The 18,602-nt window shown below is 42.5% G+C and overlaps 1 protein-coding gene across 1 annotated transcript in view; it reads left to right on the top strand.

Annotated features, from left to right (window-relative positions):
• Nucleotides 1-18,602, top strand: part of MAPKAPK5 (MAPK activated protein kinase 5) — a 142,549-nt gene that overhangs the window by 33,185 nt on the left and 90,762 nt on the right. The window contains exon 2 of the mRNA XM_073626073.1: nucleotides 3,382-3,455. Within this exon, the coding sequence (XP_073482174.1) occupies nucleotides 3,382-3,455 (74 nt within the window). The remainder of the gene's footprint in view (nucleotides 1-3,381; nucleotides 3,456-18,602) is intronic.

Here is an 18,602-nt window from a genome sequence, read left to right as displayed (position 1 = left end):
ACAAGTTTTTCACACCTGGATTTGGGGATCCTCTGCCATTCCTCCTTGCAGATTCCCTCTAGTTCTGTCAGGTTGGTGGACAGCCATTTTTAGGTCTCTCCAGAGATGCTCAATTGGGTTTAAGTCAGGGCTCTGGCTGGGCCATTCAAGAACAGTCACGGAGTTGTTGTGAAGCCACTCCTTCGTTATTTTAGCTGTTTGCTTAGGGTCAAAAACATCCCCACAGCATGATGCTGCCACCACCATGCTTCACTGTTGGGACTGTATTTGAGAGGTGAGCAGTGCCTGGTTTTCTCCACACATACCGCTTAGAATTAAGGCCAAAAAGTTCTATCTTGGTCTCATCAAACCAAAGAATCTTATTTCTCACCATCTTGGAGTCCTTCAGGTGTTTTTTGAGCAAACTCCATGCAGGCTTTCATGTGTCTTGCACTGAGGAGAGTCTTCCGTCGGGCCACTCTGCCATAAACCCCCGACTGGTGGAGGGCTGCAGTGATGGTTGACTTTCTATAACTTTCTCCCATCTCCCGACTGCATCTCTGGAGCTCAGCCACAGTGATCGTTGGGTTCTTCTTTACCTCTCTCACCAAGGCTCTTCTCCCCCGGACGGCCAGCTCTAGGAAGGGTTCTGGTCCTCCCAAACGTCTTCCATTTAAGGATTATGGAGGCCATTGTGCTCATAGGAACCTTCTGTGCAGCAGAAATGTTTTTGTAACCTTGGCCAGATCCGTGAATTGCCACAATTCTGTCTCTGAGCTCTTCAGGCAGTTCCTTTTGACCTTATGATTCTAATTTGCTCTGACATGCACTGTGAGCTGTAAGGTCTTATATAGACAGGTATGTGGCTTTCCTAATCAAGTCCAATCAGTATAATCAAACACAGCTGGACACAAATGAAGGTGTAGAACCATCTCAAGGATGATCAGAAGAAATGGACAGCACCTGAGTTAAATACATGAGTGTCACAGCAAAGGTTCTGAATACTTAGGACCATGTGATATTTCAGTTTTTCTTTTTTAATAAAACTGCAAAAATGTCAACAATTCTGTGATTTTCTGTCAATATGGGGTGCTGTGTGTACATTAATGAGGAAAAAAAATGAACTTAAATGATTTTAGCAAATGGCTGCAATATAACAAAGTGAAAAATTTAAGGGGGTCTGAGTGTGTGTGTGTGTGTGTGTGTGTGTATGTATGTGTGTATATATATATATATATATATATATATATATATATATATATATATATATATATATATATATATATATATATATATATATATATACATACATACATACATACATACATACATACATACATACATACATCTGTGCAGACAAAAAGCTGCATGCTAGCAAAACATACCTAATATATAAGATCACATCCAGGCCACGATATCAGATGCTGGAAAAGAACCCAAAGATTTGGAGTGAATAACATTGCTGTAAGCAACAGGCAAAACAACCCCCTATGTTGTATGGAAATGATCCTAAGTGTAAGCATACGCCCCATTAAGGAGGGATAAAAATTGTAGGGTTGCATTAGAAAAAGGTAGTCTTATTGCCAAGGGTACTTACTGTTGTTAAACTTGAGTCCAAGATGAGCATCTCCGGCTCGTCCTCTCAGTGGCCAGATGCCATTAGAGTAGAGCCGGAATATATATAGGCCTGCTCATTTCCACCGCACCGCCCACCAATTAGGTGACAGCTGTGTGCAGCCAGAAAGAACCCAGGGCTCCTGGAAGGCTCCCTGAGTCACCCTCACTCTGCACCGCGGAGTGACGTCACACGTGAGCTTCCCACCAGACACAGAAGTGTTTCCGGGTTGTCGACAGGGTGGTCGCCACGGAAACAGAGGGGAGAGGTAGATGGAACCTTGGCCGTGCCTGGCGTCTTGGCCGTGCCTGGCAAACGAGGCTGATTCCAGTGGAAAAATAAAGAATAAAGGATACAGAAAAATAAAAATTAGAAGCGAAAAACATACTAAAAATTGTGTATTTATTTTTGGTTCCAGTTCCCTCCCCTGGAGCTGGGGTGGATATGGTCCAAAATCAAAAATTTGATCTTGGGGAATTTGCCCTGATGGACAGTGGCTGTGTGTCTACCCAAGGGTAGGTCAGGATTGCATGTCTGCATGCTTTTAATATGTTGGTAAGCTCGTTTCCAGAACTGGAGCTTGGTCTTGCTGACATAAAAGCAACCGCAGTAGCAACCGAAGTCGCATCTCAGCATATAAATCACCCCAAATGTCCTGCAGTTTGCAAAATGTTTGGGTCTGAAGACCCTGCCATCTGGTAAAATTGGTTTCTTGTTGCAATAGCCACACAAACCACACATAAAAGTGCCTCTATATTTACAATGTTCAGTGTCTGAGTCTCCCGGGGAAATATCGCCGCAATCTGTGCGGCGAACTACGCAATGTCCAGCCCCTCCTATACCCCAGACTGCCTTCTGGGAGACGCATAGGTCCCAGAAGAGGGCAAGGACCATTCAGAAAGCGCAAACTGACTCGCGCATGCGCAGTAGGAAACAGGCTGTGAAGCTGCAAGTCTTCACTTCCTGTTTCCCTTAGTAAGGGTGCCATCGCCTGCACCCGGAGCCGAGGGACGGGTCGGATTGGGGTGCCGACATTGTGGGCTCCCTGGACAAGTAATTGTCCTTATATTAAAAGTCAGCAGCTGCAGTATTTGTAGCTGCTGACGTTTTTAATTTTAATTTTTTTTTTTTTCCCAGGTGGAACTCCGCTTTAAAACGTACTACCACTCATGAGGTGACTGCATATCCTGTTCTGGACGTGGGTGCACGTTATTTTTCTCACCTGTGACATAGCTTTAAAAACTACATTTCCTGATGCTCATAGTGCTTTGGTGCAACAGTCTATAAGTTGTTTGTTGACATCACTGCTGTAAATCCATTGCAATTGATCGAAATGAGGCTGGGCTTTTGAATATCACACATTTGTTTAATTGCTGATGACACAGCATAGAGGTGGGAATTGGCACATATTATTGTAGTTTATTGTGGGAACCAGCACCCCTAGGTGGCAACCATGAACAATGGCATCACCTGGGAACAGGAGTATTGCACAGCGATAGCAATAGCCTTCTTGATCGCAGCAACATTATATAATAAATTATATATTTTAGATACACTTGAACAGTGGCAGAAGATCACAAAAGAACTTTATTTCGAGACTGTTTAGTATGTTACAGAAATTTTGCGGGGGGTGGGGGGGGGCGGGGGGGTCGGTGGGTAGGCGGTGGCTTTAAAAAGGAAAAGGAAAATGCCATAAAATGTATTTATATTTTATATTGTTGCCAAAAATCACTTTCACATTATTAGCATATTGCTTTAACCATCTTAATTTGTGTGTTTGCACGCAGGATACTTCTATCTTGGAAGAGTACAACATCAACTGGACGCAGAAGCTTGGGGCTGGAATCAGCGGTCCAGTAAGGTATTGCATTCTTTTTATATTCTTCTGAAATATAGCCATGTTAGCTAATGCTGTAGGATTCTCATTTTAATCTGTCTTGTTTCCAAAGGTTTGGTAAAAGTTATATGCATCTTTAAAAAAATATAAAAGATATTAGAATCGCGCTAAATTATGTAAATCAGTCCATCAGATAAAAAAAAAAAGAATAGCGTTACTAAAAAAAAAAAATCCACCAGTGATTTTAACTATGAGCCTTGATGATTCCTGATGATGGAAAATGCCATCAGTCACCTCATGTGAAGAGTCTGCCACCAAATAATGAGATTTGCTGCTTACCAGCTCCAGATGATTCCCCCCCCATTACAGGGGATCAAATAACGCATTTGGCTTATACCCAGCCTGGGTCTTTCTCCCAACTATATTGTTCTCCTATTCACAGGGCACAGGGCTCCTATTGTTCTCCTATTCACAGGGCACTACTGCTCACATGGATGGATGGTTTGTGTACCAAAAATAAAAGCTCCACATGGCATAAAACCTTTTTCAAAGTTTATTAGAAGTAAAGTAATGCACTTGGATGTTAAATGTTTCATAAAAGCCTTAAGTTTGGTGTGCCAGCCGGTGCACAACCAAAACAGACCCGTCCTTCCGGGACACAATGGGATAGGTGACGTCAGCACGTTGCTCCACCCTGCGCGTTTCATCAGAGAGGACGTTGTCCAGGGGCACCTTTTATTTTATACAATTTCACTATGAAGAAAGAGGAAAAAGAAATTCCAAGTTGAATTTGCTATTATAACTTTTATGGAAGTACTTTTATTGCATACTTCAATTGGACCAGCTTGGCAAAATGTAAATATGCATATCTCACACCTGATGGGCTCATAGGGAAAGCTGGAAACCACAGTGGTATTGATAGCGGTGATCTTCCGTGTACTGCTTGGGGTCCCTGCGAGTGGCTTCCCCTCTGACCACAGAAGTTGCTAAGCACTGTGGCCATTCTTAAGCCCTGTACACATGGCAGAGAGCACTGATCGGAGTGTCCCCTTGTCACAACACCACAGCTCAGTGGGCGAGATTGCTGTACTGACCTCGCACGGAGCTGTCAGTTTTTTTTGTGCAACTGAAAAAAAAAAAACTAGTGTGTACCCGACTTTAGAACAACTTGTATAAGTCAATACAAAGCATTCTCTGATTAGGATGAGTTGGAGAGGAGGGCTGCTGATGTCACGACTTCCACCTTGTCCAATCAGAGAATACCTTGTATTTACTGAAATATACAAGGGGTTCTGTGAATGGCGGCAGTACTGAGCAACCCCCTATGGTCAGTGTGCATAGGGGAAGTTGCTCACATAGAACATGAGCAGGACCTATAATGGCTATTACTGTGGTAGCACGACTACATGGCACAGTGGTGTAGTGGGTAGCACTTTCACCTAGCAGTAAGAAGGGTTGCTGGTTCGAATCCCAACCACGACACTACCTGCCTGGAGTTTGCATGTTTTCCCTGTGCCTGTGTGGGTTCCTCCGGGTACTCCGGTTTCCTCCCACACTCCAAAGACATGCTGGTAGGTTAATTGGATCCTGTCTAAATTGTCCCTAGTATGTATGAATGTGAGTTAGGGACCTTAGATTGTAAGCTCCTTGAGGGTAGGGAATGATGTGAATGTACAATGTATATGTAAAGTGCTGTGTAAATTGCCAGCGCCATATAAGTACCTGAAATAAATAAAATACAGTAATTTTCAGCTTCCCCAGGAGCTAATGAGATATGGGATATGCATACTTACATTGTTCCAAGTTGAACCAATATAAGTATGTAATACATATATTCCTGGAGTTCAGCTTTGATATAGATATTAAAGCTGCAATATACAATCGGTTATAAAACCTTGTACTCAAGACTTTTTTTTTTTTTTTTTTAAGATGTTAGTTTACGTTGTAAATCTAAAGTTATTACTCTGGAATGCCCCCCCGGCAAGGTTAAAGAGTATCTACCTATATCTGGTAAAAAGGGGCAGCACAGTGGCTACGTGGTTAGCACTTCTGCCTAGGGTCGTTGGTTCAAATCCCAGCCACAGCGCTGCCTGCCTTGAGTTTGCATATTCTCACTGTGCCTGTGTGGGTTTTCGCCCACACTACAAAGATATCCTGGTAGGATAATTAGCTGCTGTCTAAATTGGCCCTAGTATGTATACTGTATGTATGAATGTGAGTTAGGGACCTTAGATTGTAAGCTCCTTGAGGGCAGGGACTGATGTGAATGTACAATATATATATGTTGGGCGGCACAGTTGTGTAATGGTTAACACTTTTGCCTAGCAGAAAAAATGTTTGCTGGTTTGAATCCCAACTGGAGTACCCGGAGGAGGAAACCCATGCAGGCATCTGGAGTTTTGCATGTTCTCCCTGTACTCCGGTTTCCTCCCACACTCCAAAGACATGCTGGTAGGTTAATTGAATCCTGTGTAAATTGGCCCTAGTATGTGTATGAATGAATTTCAGTTAGGGACCTTAAATTGTAAGCTCCTTGAGGGTAGGGACTGATGTGAATGTATAATGTATATGTAAAGCGCTGTGTAAATTTATGGCTCTATATAAGTACCTGAATTAAGTAAAGTGCTGAGTAAATTGATGGCCCTAGATAAGTACCTGAAGTAAATTAAAAAAAAAAAAAAAAAAAAGTTATTTGGCAAATAGTTGGCTGTAGGGCCGAAACAACGAATCGATCAACAACTAGTCGATTATAAAATTAATCGATTACTATTTTCATAGTCGATTAAGCGGACACTAACATAATGGGGTTAAAAAAAAACAAACTAAAATTAGTCCTTTATAGTACAAAAAGAACAAATAATCGCTGCTGTAAATATTAGTTTCACAGTAAAAAAAATTAACCCCTTATAGTAGCGATTATCTGCTTTTTTTTGTACTATGAATGGCTCATTTTAGTTTTTTTTAACCCCATTATGTTACCAAACGTCTTAGGCCTGGTTCACACCTATGTGTTTTTTGGTGCTTTTGCAGAAACGCACTACAGTTCATTTATATGGTTTCCTATGGAACACGTTCATATCTAGGCTTTTTTCAGCTGCTGCGTATTTGGAAAGTGTCAGGGACTTTTTTTTTTTTTAACGCAAAATGGTGCTTTTTTGGTTCAGTATACTTGAGAAGCTGCAGAAAAGCATGTAATGCATTTTTGCAGCAATTTGTGTGTTTTAATCTGCCTAAAAACAAATTGTCCAAAAAAATGCCAAAAACGCAGATCGCAGCAAAATCACGTGCACAAAAATCAAAACGCACAGCAAAAACAGATCAAAAGCAAACTGCATAGGTGTGTACCGAGCCTTATGCTGGCCACACAGATCAATTTTCAGACGAGAATATTCAGATGAAAAATCTTTGTACATTTGCTGAATGAAAGAATGTTGTTTGAAATGTTCACTTGCTTTTAACATTTCTGTTTTTAAAACGAATCTAATTTCTGAACAAAAACCACATATACTGTCTGAAAATTCCTTTCACTAAGAAGTTTTCCATGATTTCTAAAATTTTCCCATCACTGTGGTTGATAACAAACGTTGATTTGACCCCACTAACGATTAGAGAATCGAACAAACGTTCTTAAAATTATTATTTTTTTTTTTTGAAGGAAGACATTGTTTTTGTATGGCCAGCATATAATATATTACAGTTTTGTCTGAAAATCGGCAAAACAGTCTTTAGCTTTTTTTTTTTTTTTTTTTTCTCTTTAAATAAAAAAATTTGATCTCTGAGTCTGATATTTACCAGATTCACCCTTTAATAGTAATCCCCTCTAATGGTAAATACAGTATATCCACTCTAATAGTATAAACAGTGTATATACCATTTAACTCTTCTGTCTGCTTTTCTCAGTGGATTAGAGATTTTGCTCCCTAACCATATAGTTGTTTTTTTAATATTTACCACTGCATAGAGATATTTAAGAATAAATTGCCTTTTTTAAAACTTTACATATTAACTAAATTATACACCACAATTTTTTTAAGGTCATTAACCAATTAATTGAAACAATAATCGGCCAGCTAATCGATTATGAAAATAATCGTTAGTTGCAGCCCTAGTTGGCTGCCACCAGTTACTTTTTAGTTTCAATGGCTGTTTCACCCAGGGATTTCTCCAGCCCTGCCAAGCTCTCATAGATATAAACATCATTGTTAAAGGGACAACTCCAGGATAACTGACATTTCTCACCATTTTTCTGGCATCAGTAGCTCTATTAAAAAAGTATACCCAGCATCTACAAAGTGCAGAAACCCTGTAATAGAAATGTGAAGGCCCGGAAAAAAAAAACGGAAAAATTTGGAAAAAAAAAAACTTTTTTTTTTCCGTATTTTTCCTGAAGGCTTTTTTGTTTTGTTTTTCCGAAAAATTGGAAAAATTGAAAAAAGAAAAAAAAAAAATTGTGGAATATTTTATTTTAACATGATGAATAAAATATTTTAAGACAGGGTTTTCACCTTTAAGTTTTTAGGAGTTCCTAATTGTGATGACGGACAAAAAAAGAGTAGCTGCAGAAGCAGAGACGGATACTGACAATTTGAGCTCTGAAAATGATTCTGATTAACCACTTGACCACTGGGCACTTAAACCCCCTTAATAACCAGACCAATTTTCAGCTTTTGGTGCTCTCACATTTTGAATGACAATTACTTAGTCATGCAACACTGTATCTATATGAATTTTTTGTCCTTTTTTTCACACAAATAGAGCTTTCTTTTGGTGGTATTTAATCACCGCTGGGTTCTTTATTTTTTGCGCTATAAAAGAAAAAAGACCGAAAAATCTGTAAAAAAATAAATTTTTCTTCGTTTCTGTTATAAAATTTTGAAAATTAGTAATTTTTCTTCACATATTTTGGCCAAAATTTATACCGCTACATATCTTTGGTAAAAATAACCCAAATTAGTGTATATTATTTGGTCTTTGTGAAAGTTATAGCGTCCACAAGCTATGGTGCCAATATCTGAAAATTGATCACACCTGAAGTACTGACGGCCTATCTAATTTCTTGAGACCCTAACATGCCAGAAAAGTACAAATACCCCCCAAATGACCCCTTTTTGAAAGAAGACATTCCAAGGTATTTAGAAAGATGCATGGTGAGTTTTTTGAAGTTGTCATTTTTTCCCACAATTCTTTGCAAAATCAAGTGTTTTTTTTTCTTTTTTTTTTTTTTTTCACAAAATTGTCATATTAGCAAGTTATTTCTCACACACAGCATATGCATACCACAAATTACACCCCAAAACACATTCTGCTATTACTCCTGAGTATGGCGATACCACATGTGTGAGACTTTTACACAGCGTGGCCACATACAGAGGCCCAACATGCAGGGGAGCACCTTCAGGCATTCTGGAGCACCCATGCCAATTCTGACATTTCTCTCCTACATGTAAAAATCATCATTTATTTGCTAGAAAATTACATAGAACCCCAAAACATTATATATGTTTTTTTAGCAAAGACCCTAGAGAATACAATAGCGGTCATTGCAACTTTTTATCTCGCACGATATTTGCGCAGCAATTTTTCGAACGCGTTTTTTTTGGAAAAAAAAATGTTTTTTGCTTTAAAAAAAAACAAAACAGTAAGGTTAGCCCAATGTTTTTGCATAATATGAAAGATGAAGTTACGCCGAGTAAATAGATACCTAACATGTCACCTTTCAAAATTGCACACGCTTGTGGAATGGCGCCAAACTTCGCCACTTAAAAATCCCCATAGGCGACGCTTTAAAATTTTTTACTGGTTACAAATTTTGAGTTACAGAGGAGGTCTAGGGCCAAAATTATTGCTCTCGCTCTACCGATCGCAGCGATACCTCACATGTGTGGTTTGAACACCGTTTTCATATGTGGGCGGGACTTACGTATGCGTTCGCTTCTGCATGCGAGCACACGGACAGGGGCGCTTTAAAAAAAATTTTATTTTTTTTTTATTGTTCATTTTACTTTATTTATTTTAGTTTGACACTTTTTTCCCAAAAAAAATTTTTTTGATCACTTTTATTCCTATTACAAGGAATGTAAACATCCCTTGTAATAGGAATATGGCATGACAGGTCCTCTTTACAGTGAGATATGGGGTCAATAAGACCCCAAATCTCACCTCTAGGCTGTTCCTGAAATTAAAAAAAAAAAAAAAAAAAAAATAAAAGATCCTGGCTTCGATCGTAGCGGTGAGTCGGTAGAAGCACCGGAGGGCGGCGGGAGGGGGGGACGTCCCCTCTCGCCTCCCGTAAGAATGATCAAGCAGTGTAACAGCCGCTATGATCATTCTTATGGTGTAGGGAATCGCCGGCTGAAAAAGATGATATCTGAATGATGCCTGTAGCTGCACCCATCATTCAGATATCCCCGCACAAAGTCAAGGACGTCGTATGATGGAAGTCCGGAAGTGGTTAAAACTTTTTTTTTTTTTTAACACAAAGTTGTCCATTTATACAATATTTATAACACATAGCATGTACATAGCAAAAATGACACCCCGAAATAGATTCTCCTACTCCTCCTGAGTACGGCGATACCACATGTGTGAGACTTCCACAGCCTGGCCACATACAGAGGCTGGGTATGGCTGAGCATGGCTGGGTATGGCTGAGCATGGCTGGGTATGGCTGAGCATGGCTGAGCATGGCTGGGTATCACTGAGTATTGCAGAGTATGGCTGGGTATCACTGAGTATTGCAGAGTATGGCTGGGTATCACTGAGTATTGCAGAGTATGGCTGGGTATCACTGAGTATTGCAGAGTATGGCTGGGTATCACTGAGTATTGCAGAGTATGGCTGGGTATCACTGAGTATGGCTGGGTATCACTGAGTATGGCTGGGTATCACTGAGTATGGCTGGGTATCACTGAGTATGGCTGGGTATCACTGAGTATGGCTGGGTATCACTGAGTATGGCTGGGTATCACTGAGTATGGCTGGGTATCACTGAGTATGGCTGGGTATCACTGAGTATGGCTGGGTATCACTGAGTATGGCTGGGTATCGCTGAGTATGGCTGGGTATCGCTGAGTATGGCTGGGTATCGCTGAGTATGGCTGGGTATCGCTGAGTATCACTGAGTATCACTGAGTATGGCTGGGTATCACTGAGTATGGCTGGGTATCACTGAGTATGGCTGGGTATCACTGAGTATGGCTGGGTATCGCTGAGTATGGCTGGGTATCGCTGAGTATGGCTGGGTATCGCTGAGTATGGCTGGGTATCGCTGAGTATGGCTGGGTATCGCTGAGTATGGCTGGGTATCGCTGAGTATGGCTGGGTATCGCTGAGTATGGCTGGGTATCACTGAGTATGGCTGGGTATCACTGAGTATGGCTGGGTATCACTGAGTATGGCTGGGTATCACTGAGTATGGCTGGGTATCACTGAGTATGGCTGGGTATCACTGAGTATGGCTGGGTATCACTGAGTATGGCTGGGTATGGCTGGGTATCACTGAGTATGGCTGGGTATCGTGGGGTATGGCAGAGTATTGCGGGATATTGCGGGGTATTGCAGGGTATGTCAGTGTATTTCGGGTTATTTCAGGGTATTTCAGGGTATGGCAGAGTATTGCGGGGTATTGCAGGGGTATTGCAGAGTATTGCAGGGGTATTGCAGGGTATGGCAGAGTATTGCAGGGGTATTGCAGGGTATGGCAGAGTATTGCAGGGGTATTGTGGGGCATACCAGAGTACTGTGGGGCATTGCAGAGGGCATTGCAGGGCATGCATAGTAGTGGGGATGGCTGAGCATGGATGGCTGGATGTCTCTGTGCAGCGCTGTGGGCACTACACATGCAGCCCACAACGCTGCAGCCATCCATCCATCCCCCTCTCCGCTCACAGTGTACCGATCGGTACACAGAGGGGAGGAGAGGAACCGGCGTCATCAGATGACGCCGGTTTGTTTACATGTGATCGCTCCGTCATACTGTGGAGAGGAAATATGAAAAATTGTTACTTTTGGTTTTGAAATTTTGTTTTGTGGAGGCTTTTTGGCTGTTCAAAATAAACTAGTAAGCAGTTCAGGTGATTGTTGCTCCCTTTGTTACAAATAAATATTATAAAAAAGTAAATTTTGTTTGTGATAATTGTTTGGCTACACTATATTTTTAATATGCTAGTTGTGATAATTTTATGCCAAGTCAAATTGTCCATAGTCATATTTTATGTTCCTGAAGTAACAGAATGACTTTCAATCTTAAAAAGACAAAAAAGTGCTAATGTAGCATTTTTTTCAATTTTTCTGAAAATGTTCACTTTTTTCCCCAAAAAAACGAAAAAAATACAGGTTTTTTTCTTCCGAGCTTCAAAATTTTCGGAAATTTTACATCTCTAAATACCACCCAGCTTTCATCATTTTGCTTACATTACTACAGTAAAATGATTGCGGAAATTTGAATACTCACCTTTCTGTAATTTTCCTTTCCTGGTGCCTACCCATGGCAGCATATCAATGGTTGGTGGCTCCGCCCTCGACCAACCCCCAGGACCACATAACTTTATAAAAAAAAGAGTTACTCCCCCCTTCCGGTATTCTTGTAACTAGTCTTTTGAACCTTAAGGATTATTGAAGGGAGGGTGTATGCTGCCATGGGTAGGCACCAGGAAAGGAAAATTACAGAAAGGTGAGTATTCAGTTTTGCATTTTCCTGGTGCCTCCATGGCAGCATACCAATGGTAAATAACTCACTTACAGGGTGGGTACTGCAATAATAATTTTTTAATGAGTTTACAGAACTGAGCGTTCCAAGGCTCTTCTCCCAAAATCTCGGGAGGTGAGAACTGCCGGATCTAGGCTTTAGTGCGACATGAAGGTGTTGAAGGATGACCAACTAGCCGCTCTGCAAATTGTCTCAGGGGAGACCCTAGCCAAAGCTGCCCAAGAGGAAGCCATTCGTTGAGTGAGCATTCACCGCATTTGGAACTGGGAGACCACTAGCCCAATACGCTTTCTGGATTACTTTCACGATCCAGCTGGCCAAAGTCATTTTGGAGGCTGCCATTCCTTTCCTTGCGCCTTTGGGAATAATGAATAGTCGATGATCTTTGCGAAATTGTTGTGTCAGCTCCAAGTAACGCCTCAGGGATCTTGATACATCTAATTCATGTAGTTTTGAGGAGGTTGAGTCCTCTCCGAAGGCTGGGAGAACCCATTCTTGATTGAGATGGTAGACCGAGGGAACCTTGGGGACAAACTGATTAATAGGCTGTAGAACTACCCTGTCTGGGAAGAACGTGACATAGGGTTCTTGTGCTCCTAGAGCTTGAATTTCCGATACTCTGCGCCCTGACGTGATGGCGATCAGAAAGGTTGTTTTCCAGGTAATGTCTTCCAATGCACATTCCTCAATAGTTGCAAAGGGTGGGCTGGCCAAGGCATTGAGGACAACTGTCAAATCCCATTTGGGGTAAAGAGTCTTCCTGGGAGGACGTAATCTAAGGACTGCTTTTAGGAAACGGTCTACGAGGGGATTGAGTGCCCAGCGTGTGTATGTTAAAGCTGATAGGGCCGAAACCTGAACCTTCAGAGTGTTAAGCCCTAACCCTAAGTCTAGGCCTGACTGTAGAAACAGTAGAATATTATGGACCCCAGGATCCATTGGATCGAAATGGCTGGAATCAGCTAGCTGCACAAATTTATTCCAAACCCTGTAGTAGGTTGCATTGGTAGATGACTTCCTGGCTTGTAGCAGTGTTTGGACGACCTCCTGTGAGCACCCTAAGTCGCCCATTCTCTTCCGCTCAATTTCCAGGCCTTCAAATCCAGGACCTTCGATGTGGATGAAAGAAGCTGCCTTGAGATAGGAGTTTGTCTGTGCGGGGAAGCGGAAGTGGGCCGCACAGAGCCATCTTGACTAAGAGTGGAAACCACGGTCTCCTTGGCCAGTATGGAATGACCGCCAGGATAGTGACTTTCTCCGACGTTAGGCGCTGGAGGAACCTCAGTATCAGAGGAACCGGAGGGAAAGCATACCCCTTCTGGAAGTTCCAGGGCTGGATTAGGGCATCCACCTCTGTTGACCTGGGAGATGGGAATCTCAAGAAAAACAGCAGAGTTTTTGCATTGAGCGGGGAAGCGAAAAGATTTATTTGGTGAGTACCCCACTGTTGGCATATCCAACGGAAAACTTGAGGGTCCAATGACCATTCGATGTAGTTGCTAAAAGACCTTGAAAGGTGATCGGCTAGTTGATTCTCGGGGGCTGGAATGTAAGCAGCCCGAAAATTGACCAAATTGTTCTCCACCCAAGATATCATTGGGGCTACTTCGCTGTTCAGGGACCTGCTGTGTGTCCCCCCTTGGTGTTGAACATAGGCCATTGCTGCTCGGTTGTCCATTTGGAGCAGTATGGACTTTCCTTTGAGAAGAGGAGCCAGATGTAGAATTGCCATCCATGTTGCTCTTAGCTCTAGGATGTTGGAAACTATTTCTTCCGCCTTCAATCGCCATCTCCCTTGCACTAGCTGGTTCAGGTAGCGCGCTCCCCATCCTAATTGACTTGCACCCGATGTCAGGATGGACCATGAGACGGGTCCCAGGGAACGATGAACTAGAAGGTTGAGTGATTTTGTCCACCACCAGAGGCTGGATTTCATGGCCAAGGTGATTATTAACTGCCTTAAATGCTTCCTTCTCCATTGCGCCAGAAACCCCTATTGGAAATCTCGTAGATGCCATCTGGCCCATTTCACCATTGGTATGCAGGATGAAAGGGACCCCAGGAGACTTAGACAATCTGATGCTGGCATGGAGCGGCTCCCTAATGCCTGCTTCACCTTCCGTATCAATATCGGTATCTTTTCTGGTGGGAATGACACAGCCCTCTCCGGGGGGGTTTGAACAAAGCACCCAGGTATGTCTTTTTTTTTTTTTGCGTAGGTGTTAACTGACTCTTTGTGTAATTGATAACCCACCCGAATTGGGACAAAGTATTCAGGACTAACTGTACTTGCGCCTCCAGAGTTCCTCTGTGTTGCGACAGGATTAGTATGTCGTCTAAGTAGTGCAGGACACTGACCCCCTTTTCTTGGAGGGGAGCCAGGATTGCCACTAAAACTTTGGTAAAAGTTCTGGGGGCTGATGAAATCCCAAACGGCAGGCACTGGAACTGGAGGTGGAGATCGCCCACCTTGAACCTGAGGAAAGGTTGGAAATGATGGTGGATGCGGATGTGAAGGTACGCATCTTGAAGATCTATAGAAACCATCCAATCCCCCGGTTGCGCTGACAAGATGACTGTGTTCAGGGATTCCATCTTGAAATGTTCCACGCAAATGTACTTGTTTAGCCTCTTCAGATCCAGTACGGGCCTCCGGCCTCCTGATTTCTTGGGGACTAAAAAAGATTGGGGGATAGAAACCCGAGTGTCTCTCTGAGTCGGGTACTGGTAGAACCGCCCGCTGCTGAAGTAGTATTTGGATATACTGAAAGAGAACCTGCTTCTTCTCCTTGGAAGTCGGAATCTTGGTGGGCTGGAAGGAAAAGGGTGGAGGACTGCTTTTGAAATTCCAAAAATGCCCTTGAAGAACCGTGGAGACTGCCCATGGATCCGTGCAATTTTCCACCCAAACCGGGGCAAAAGATCTGAGTCTTGCTCCTACTGGACCGGATTGGTTGGGTAAGGAGTCAAAAAGACTTCTGGCCCTCAACCGCTGATGTTGAGGCCTTTGGCTTCCCCAATTTAAGAAAAGTGCCTTGTGAACCCTTCCAGCCTCTTCTGTACTCCTTACCGGGCCGGTACATTCTGGCATCTCTAGATCTTTGCTGGGTAGCTGGTCGTGAGTTGAATTTCCTTCTCCTATTCCTATCCTGAGGAATTAGGCCACTCTTGCCACCTGTGACTCTGGTTATGGCTGTATCCATTTTCTCGCCGAACAGGGCCTTTCCATCGTATGGAATACGACATCAGGACTGTTTTGATGATGCGTCCGCTGACCATGGTTTTAGCCATAATGCTCTTCTAGCTGTAATGGAGTACAGCATGGCCCTCGAGGAACACCTCAGGATATCGATGGCTGCCTCTGCCATAAAGTCCGAGGCCAATTTCAGCTCATCCAGTGCCTTGATGATTTCGTCTGCCCCTAAGCCTCGTCTGAGGGCCGTCTCAATATTATCCGACCATACTCTGGTAGCCCTGGAGACTGAAGACGGTGCCACTGCTGGTTTGCAAGCTTCCCCCGTTGCCTGATAAACTTTAAGATCCGAATCGATCCTCCGATCCAAGGGATCCCTGAAGGAGACTGCATCCTCTAAAGGCAACGTTGTGTTCCTGGCTAATCTCATGACAGATGCGTCCACAGTCGGAACAGAATTAAAAAGATGAGCGTCTGCCTCTGCCACTGGGTAAAGTTTTTGGAATCTATTGTAGGCGACAGGTCTCTTGTCCACTTTCCGCCACTCCTCCGTGACCACTTCCTTTATTTCATCCATCAAGGGGAAGTTTGAAACCTTTTTTGTCAGGTAAGGAAAATATTTTTTGGTTTTGGTGGAGGTTCCGGGTCTTCCTCCCACTGAATCGCATCTTTTACCGCGACAACGAATGGGTCCACCAAGGCGAAATCAAAAGATGTCTAATTATCCTCGACTACAACCAATTCATCCTCTGAATTAGCCTCTGAACTGGGTCGGAGAAGAGGCGTCTCCACCGGTCTCTCTTCCTCCGGCAGAACTGACTGATTCTGAGATAGGGCTAGCTCCTGGATGGAATCTTTGATCAAATCCTTAATTGAGTCTGCAGACCCTTGCCTGTCTACCGTGGCTTCTAGGAGGCACTGACTACATGCCAATTTTCCCGGTAGGGCTTGTTTCCCTCAGACCCAGCATGCTTTTTCCCTTGGATGTGTTGACCCGCTCTGGTAGTCACGTCTGCTTGAGGTATGATGGGGTGACCTCCGACTGCTTCCGGAAGCATGAGCAGAGGATGAGTGCGAGTGACCAGAGCTTCTGTGACCTTTTGACCTATCGTCAGAGCCTCTGCGGGAAGATCTGCGAGATGAATCATGGTGCGGGCTGTGGAAATAAAGAATAAAGGGATATTTCCATTTGCCCCAAGAATGCTCTTTTAAAGAAAAAACTTACCTGTTTGATGCAGCCCTTACCTAGTGGTATGTTGAGGATCTTTATTTTGATGCGGCATTGTGGCAACTAGATACAGAAAGGGATAATATTAAAATCTATACACATGTATATATAAACATACATGTAACCATATCATTTTTATATATATATATATATATATATATATATATATATATATATATATATATATATATATATATATATATATATATATATATATATATATATATATATATATAAAAACTTCTACCTTGGCTGGGCTGCATAATAGGGAGGCAAGGTAGAGAAAGGAGAAGACGCCAGCAGCTGTCTTCCCTCTGACAGCCTGGCTAAAATGACACTTCTAGGCTGTTTAAATAGCAATTGAACCAGTGGTGTACCAGGATGGCCGCCGCTTGGCCTCAGAAGGCTACTGCGCAGTGCGCTCCGCGAAGCTCCGCCCCCGAAGAGACGAACGTGTGCTGAGAGACGCGTGCAAAGCATCCAACACACACACACACAGGAGGGGAGGGGTGGCCATCGGAGCAGGAGGAGGCTGCACTAGGCTGACAGTGACTCCAGGAAGTTGAAAGTCCCAGACGTTTGAAATGGCGTTTGACGTTTGAAATGGCCAGCGTTTAGAGACAGAGGAGAAGGAAATGCTCCTGGTCTCACATGCCCCAAAAAAGATCCACAGAAAAAAACTGGTTCCCATACTTATATGGTGCATTTAGCAACCCAAGTAATGGGACTCCATACTGCAGGAGAGCATGAACCTGCAATGGTCACACCATATGTCAGTGAGGTAGGGCTGTGCTGTGATCCTGCAGGGATGAGGACAGGAAAAAGAATACCGGAAGGGGGGAGTAACTCTATAAAAAAAAAGAGTTGCGTAGTCCTGGGGGTTGGTCGAGGACGGAGCCACCAACCATTGGTATGCTGCCATGGAGGCTCCAGGAAATCTGATTGAGCTGTACCTTTATAGCAGCTCAATTTTATTTTTATTTTTTTTATGCACTTTGTCAAAGAGATTATTCTGGAAAAAGCCAGATAATGCAAAATGGCAAGTTTTTTTAACATTTTTTATTTTCTTTAAATGTTTTTTTAGTTGCGCTACAGTGTATGCCGTGAGAAGAATAGCTTTCCTTTACACAGCTGGTCTTTATCAGTAATTACATTTAAGATTAATGTCTTTTTACATACACTTTTGCTCAAGGAAAAAAAAGTTAGGTGTAGAGCTTATTAAATAGTAACTATCTTAGCAGTTGTAATTTAGCTTTGTGTATCCCTTTTCGCTTATGAGTGCTATGTTTTTAGCTTCAGTTAATTTTCTAAATGGCTGATATTTCCTTTCTTCTTTATTTTTGCTTGTGGAACACTGTAAATATTTATGACGGTAGATATGAATGTTATTGTATTTTAAAATTTGCATGGCTCTCCTGTCCTTTCGTTAGTCTTCAGTTACACACACTGACAGTAATGTAGCCTTCATCTATTTATACCAGGGCACAGAAATGCTTCCTTTTGAGGGCCTGTCCTGTCGTCTGATACGAGCCATTTCTGCCTTAGCCGACAATAACCTTTCTGATGCATAGTGGCCATGCCTTCCCTGCAGTTGTTTCATAGCTGTACACCCATAATAAAATGTTAAACCCTTCTTCCTATAAGAAAGCTTACTAGAATTGTTCTTATTTGTACATATGGTGCTCATAATGTCAACGAAAAGCTGCTATGTATGGTTTTTGTAACTTCTGTAAAGTATAATGGATAACCATTTAAACATTAACGTGTATCTAAATCCAAGAACAAAAATAGCATATTTTGCAGCTTACCAGTCCTTGGCTGCCATTCTTTTTTTCTTTTTTTCAGGCTTCTTTTGCCTTCATTTTATCTGGTTATTTGGCCATTAACGCACTTTATGTCCCAGAGTGACAGCACTCACTCATTGTACTGTATCTATGTTGGAGCAATGTTGCCACCCTAGGTTTCCCATTCCTAGCATGGACTACAGAACATCTCCTCATCTCCAGAGGTCAGCTAGGACTGATAACACTGCTTGAGATTTCA

Source organism: Aquarana catesbeiana, linkage group LG01, assembly GCF_042186555.1.
Source record: "Aquarana catesbeiana isolate 2022-GZ linkage group LG01, ASM4218655v1, whole genome shotgun sequence".
Lineage (NCBI taxonomy): Eukaryota > Metazoa > Chordata > Amphibia > Anura > Ranidae > Aquarana > Aquarana catesbeiana.
The sequence above is the reverse complement of the archived record's forward strand: the minus strand, read 5'-3'. Positions and strand labels throughout refer to the sequence as shown.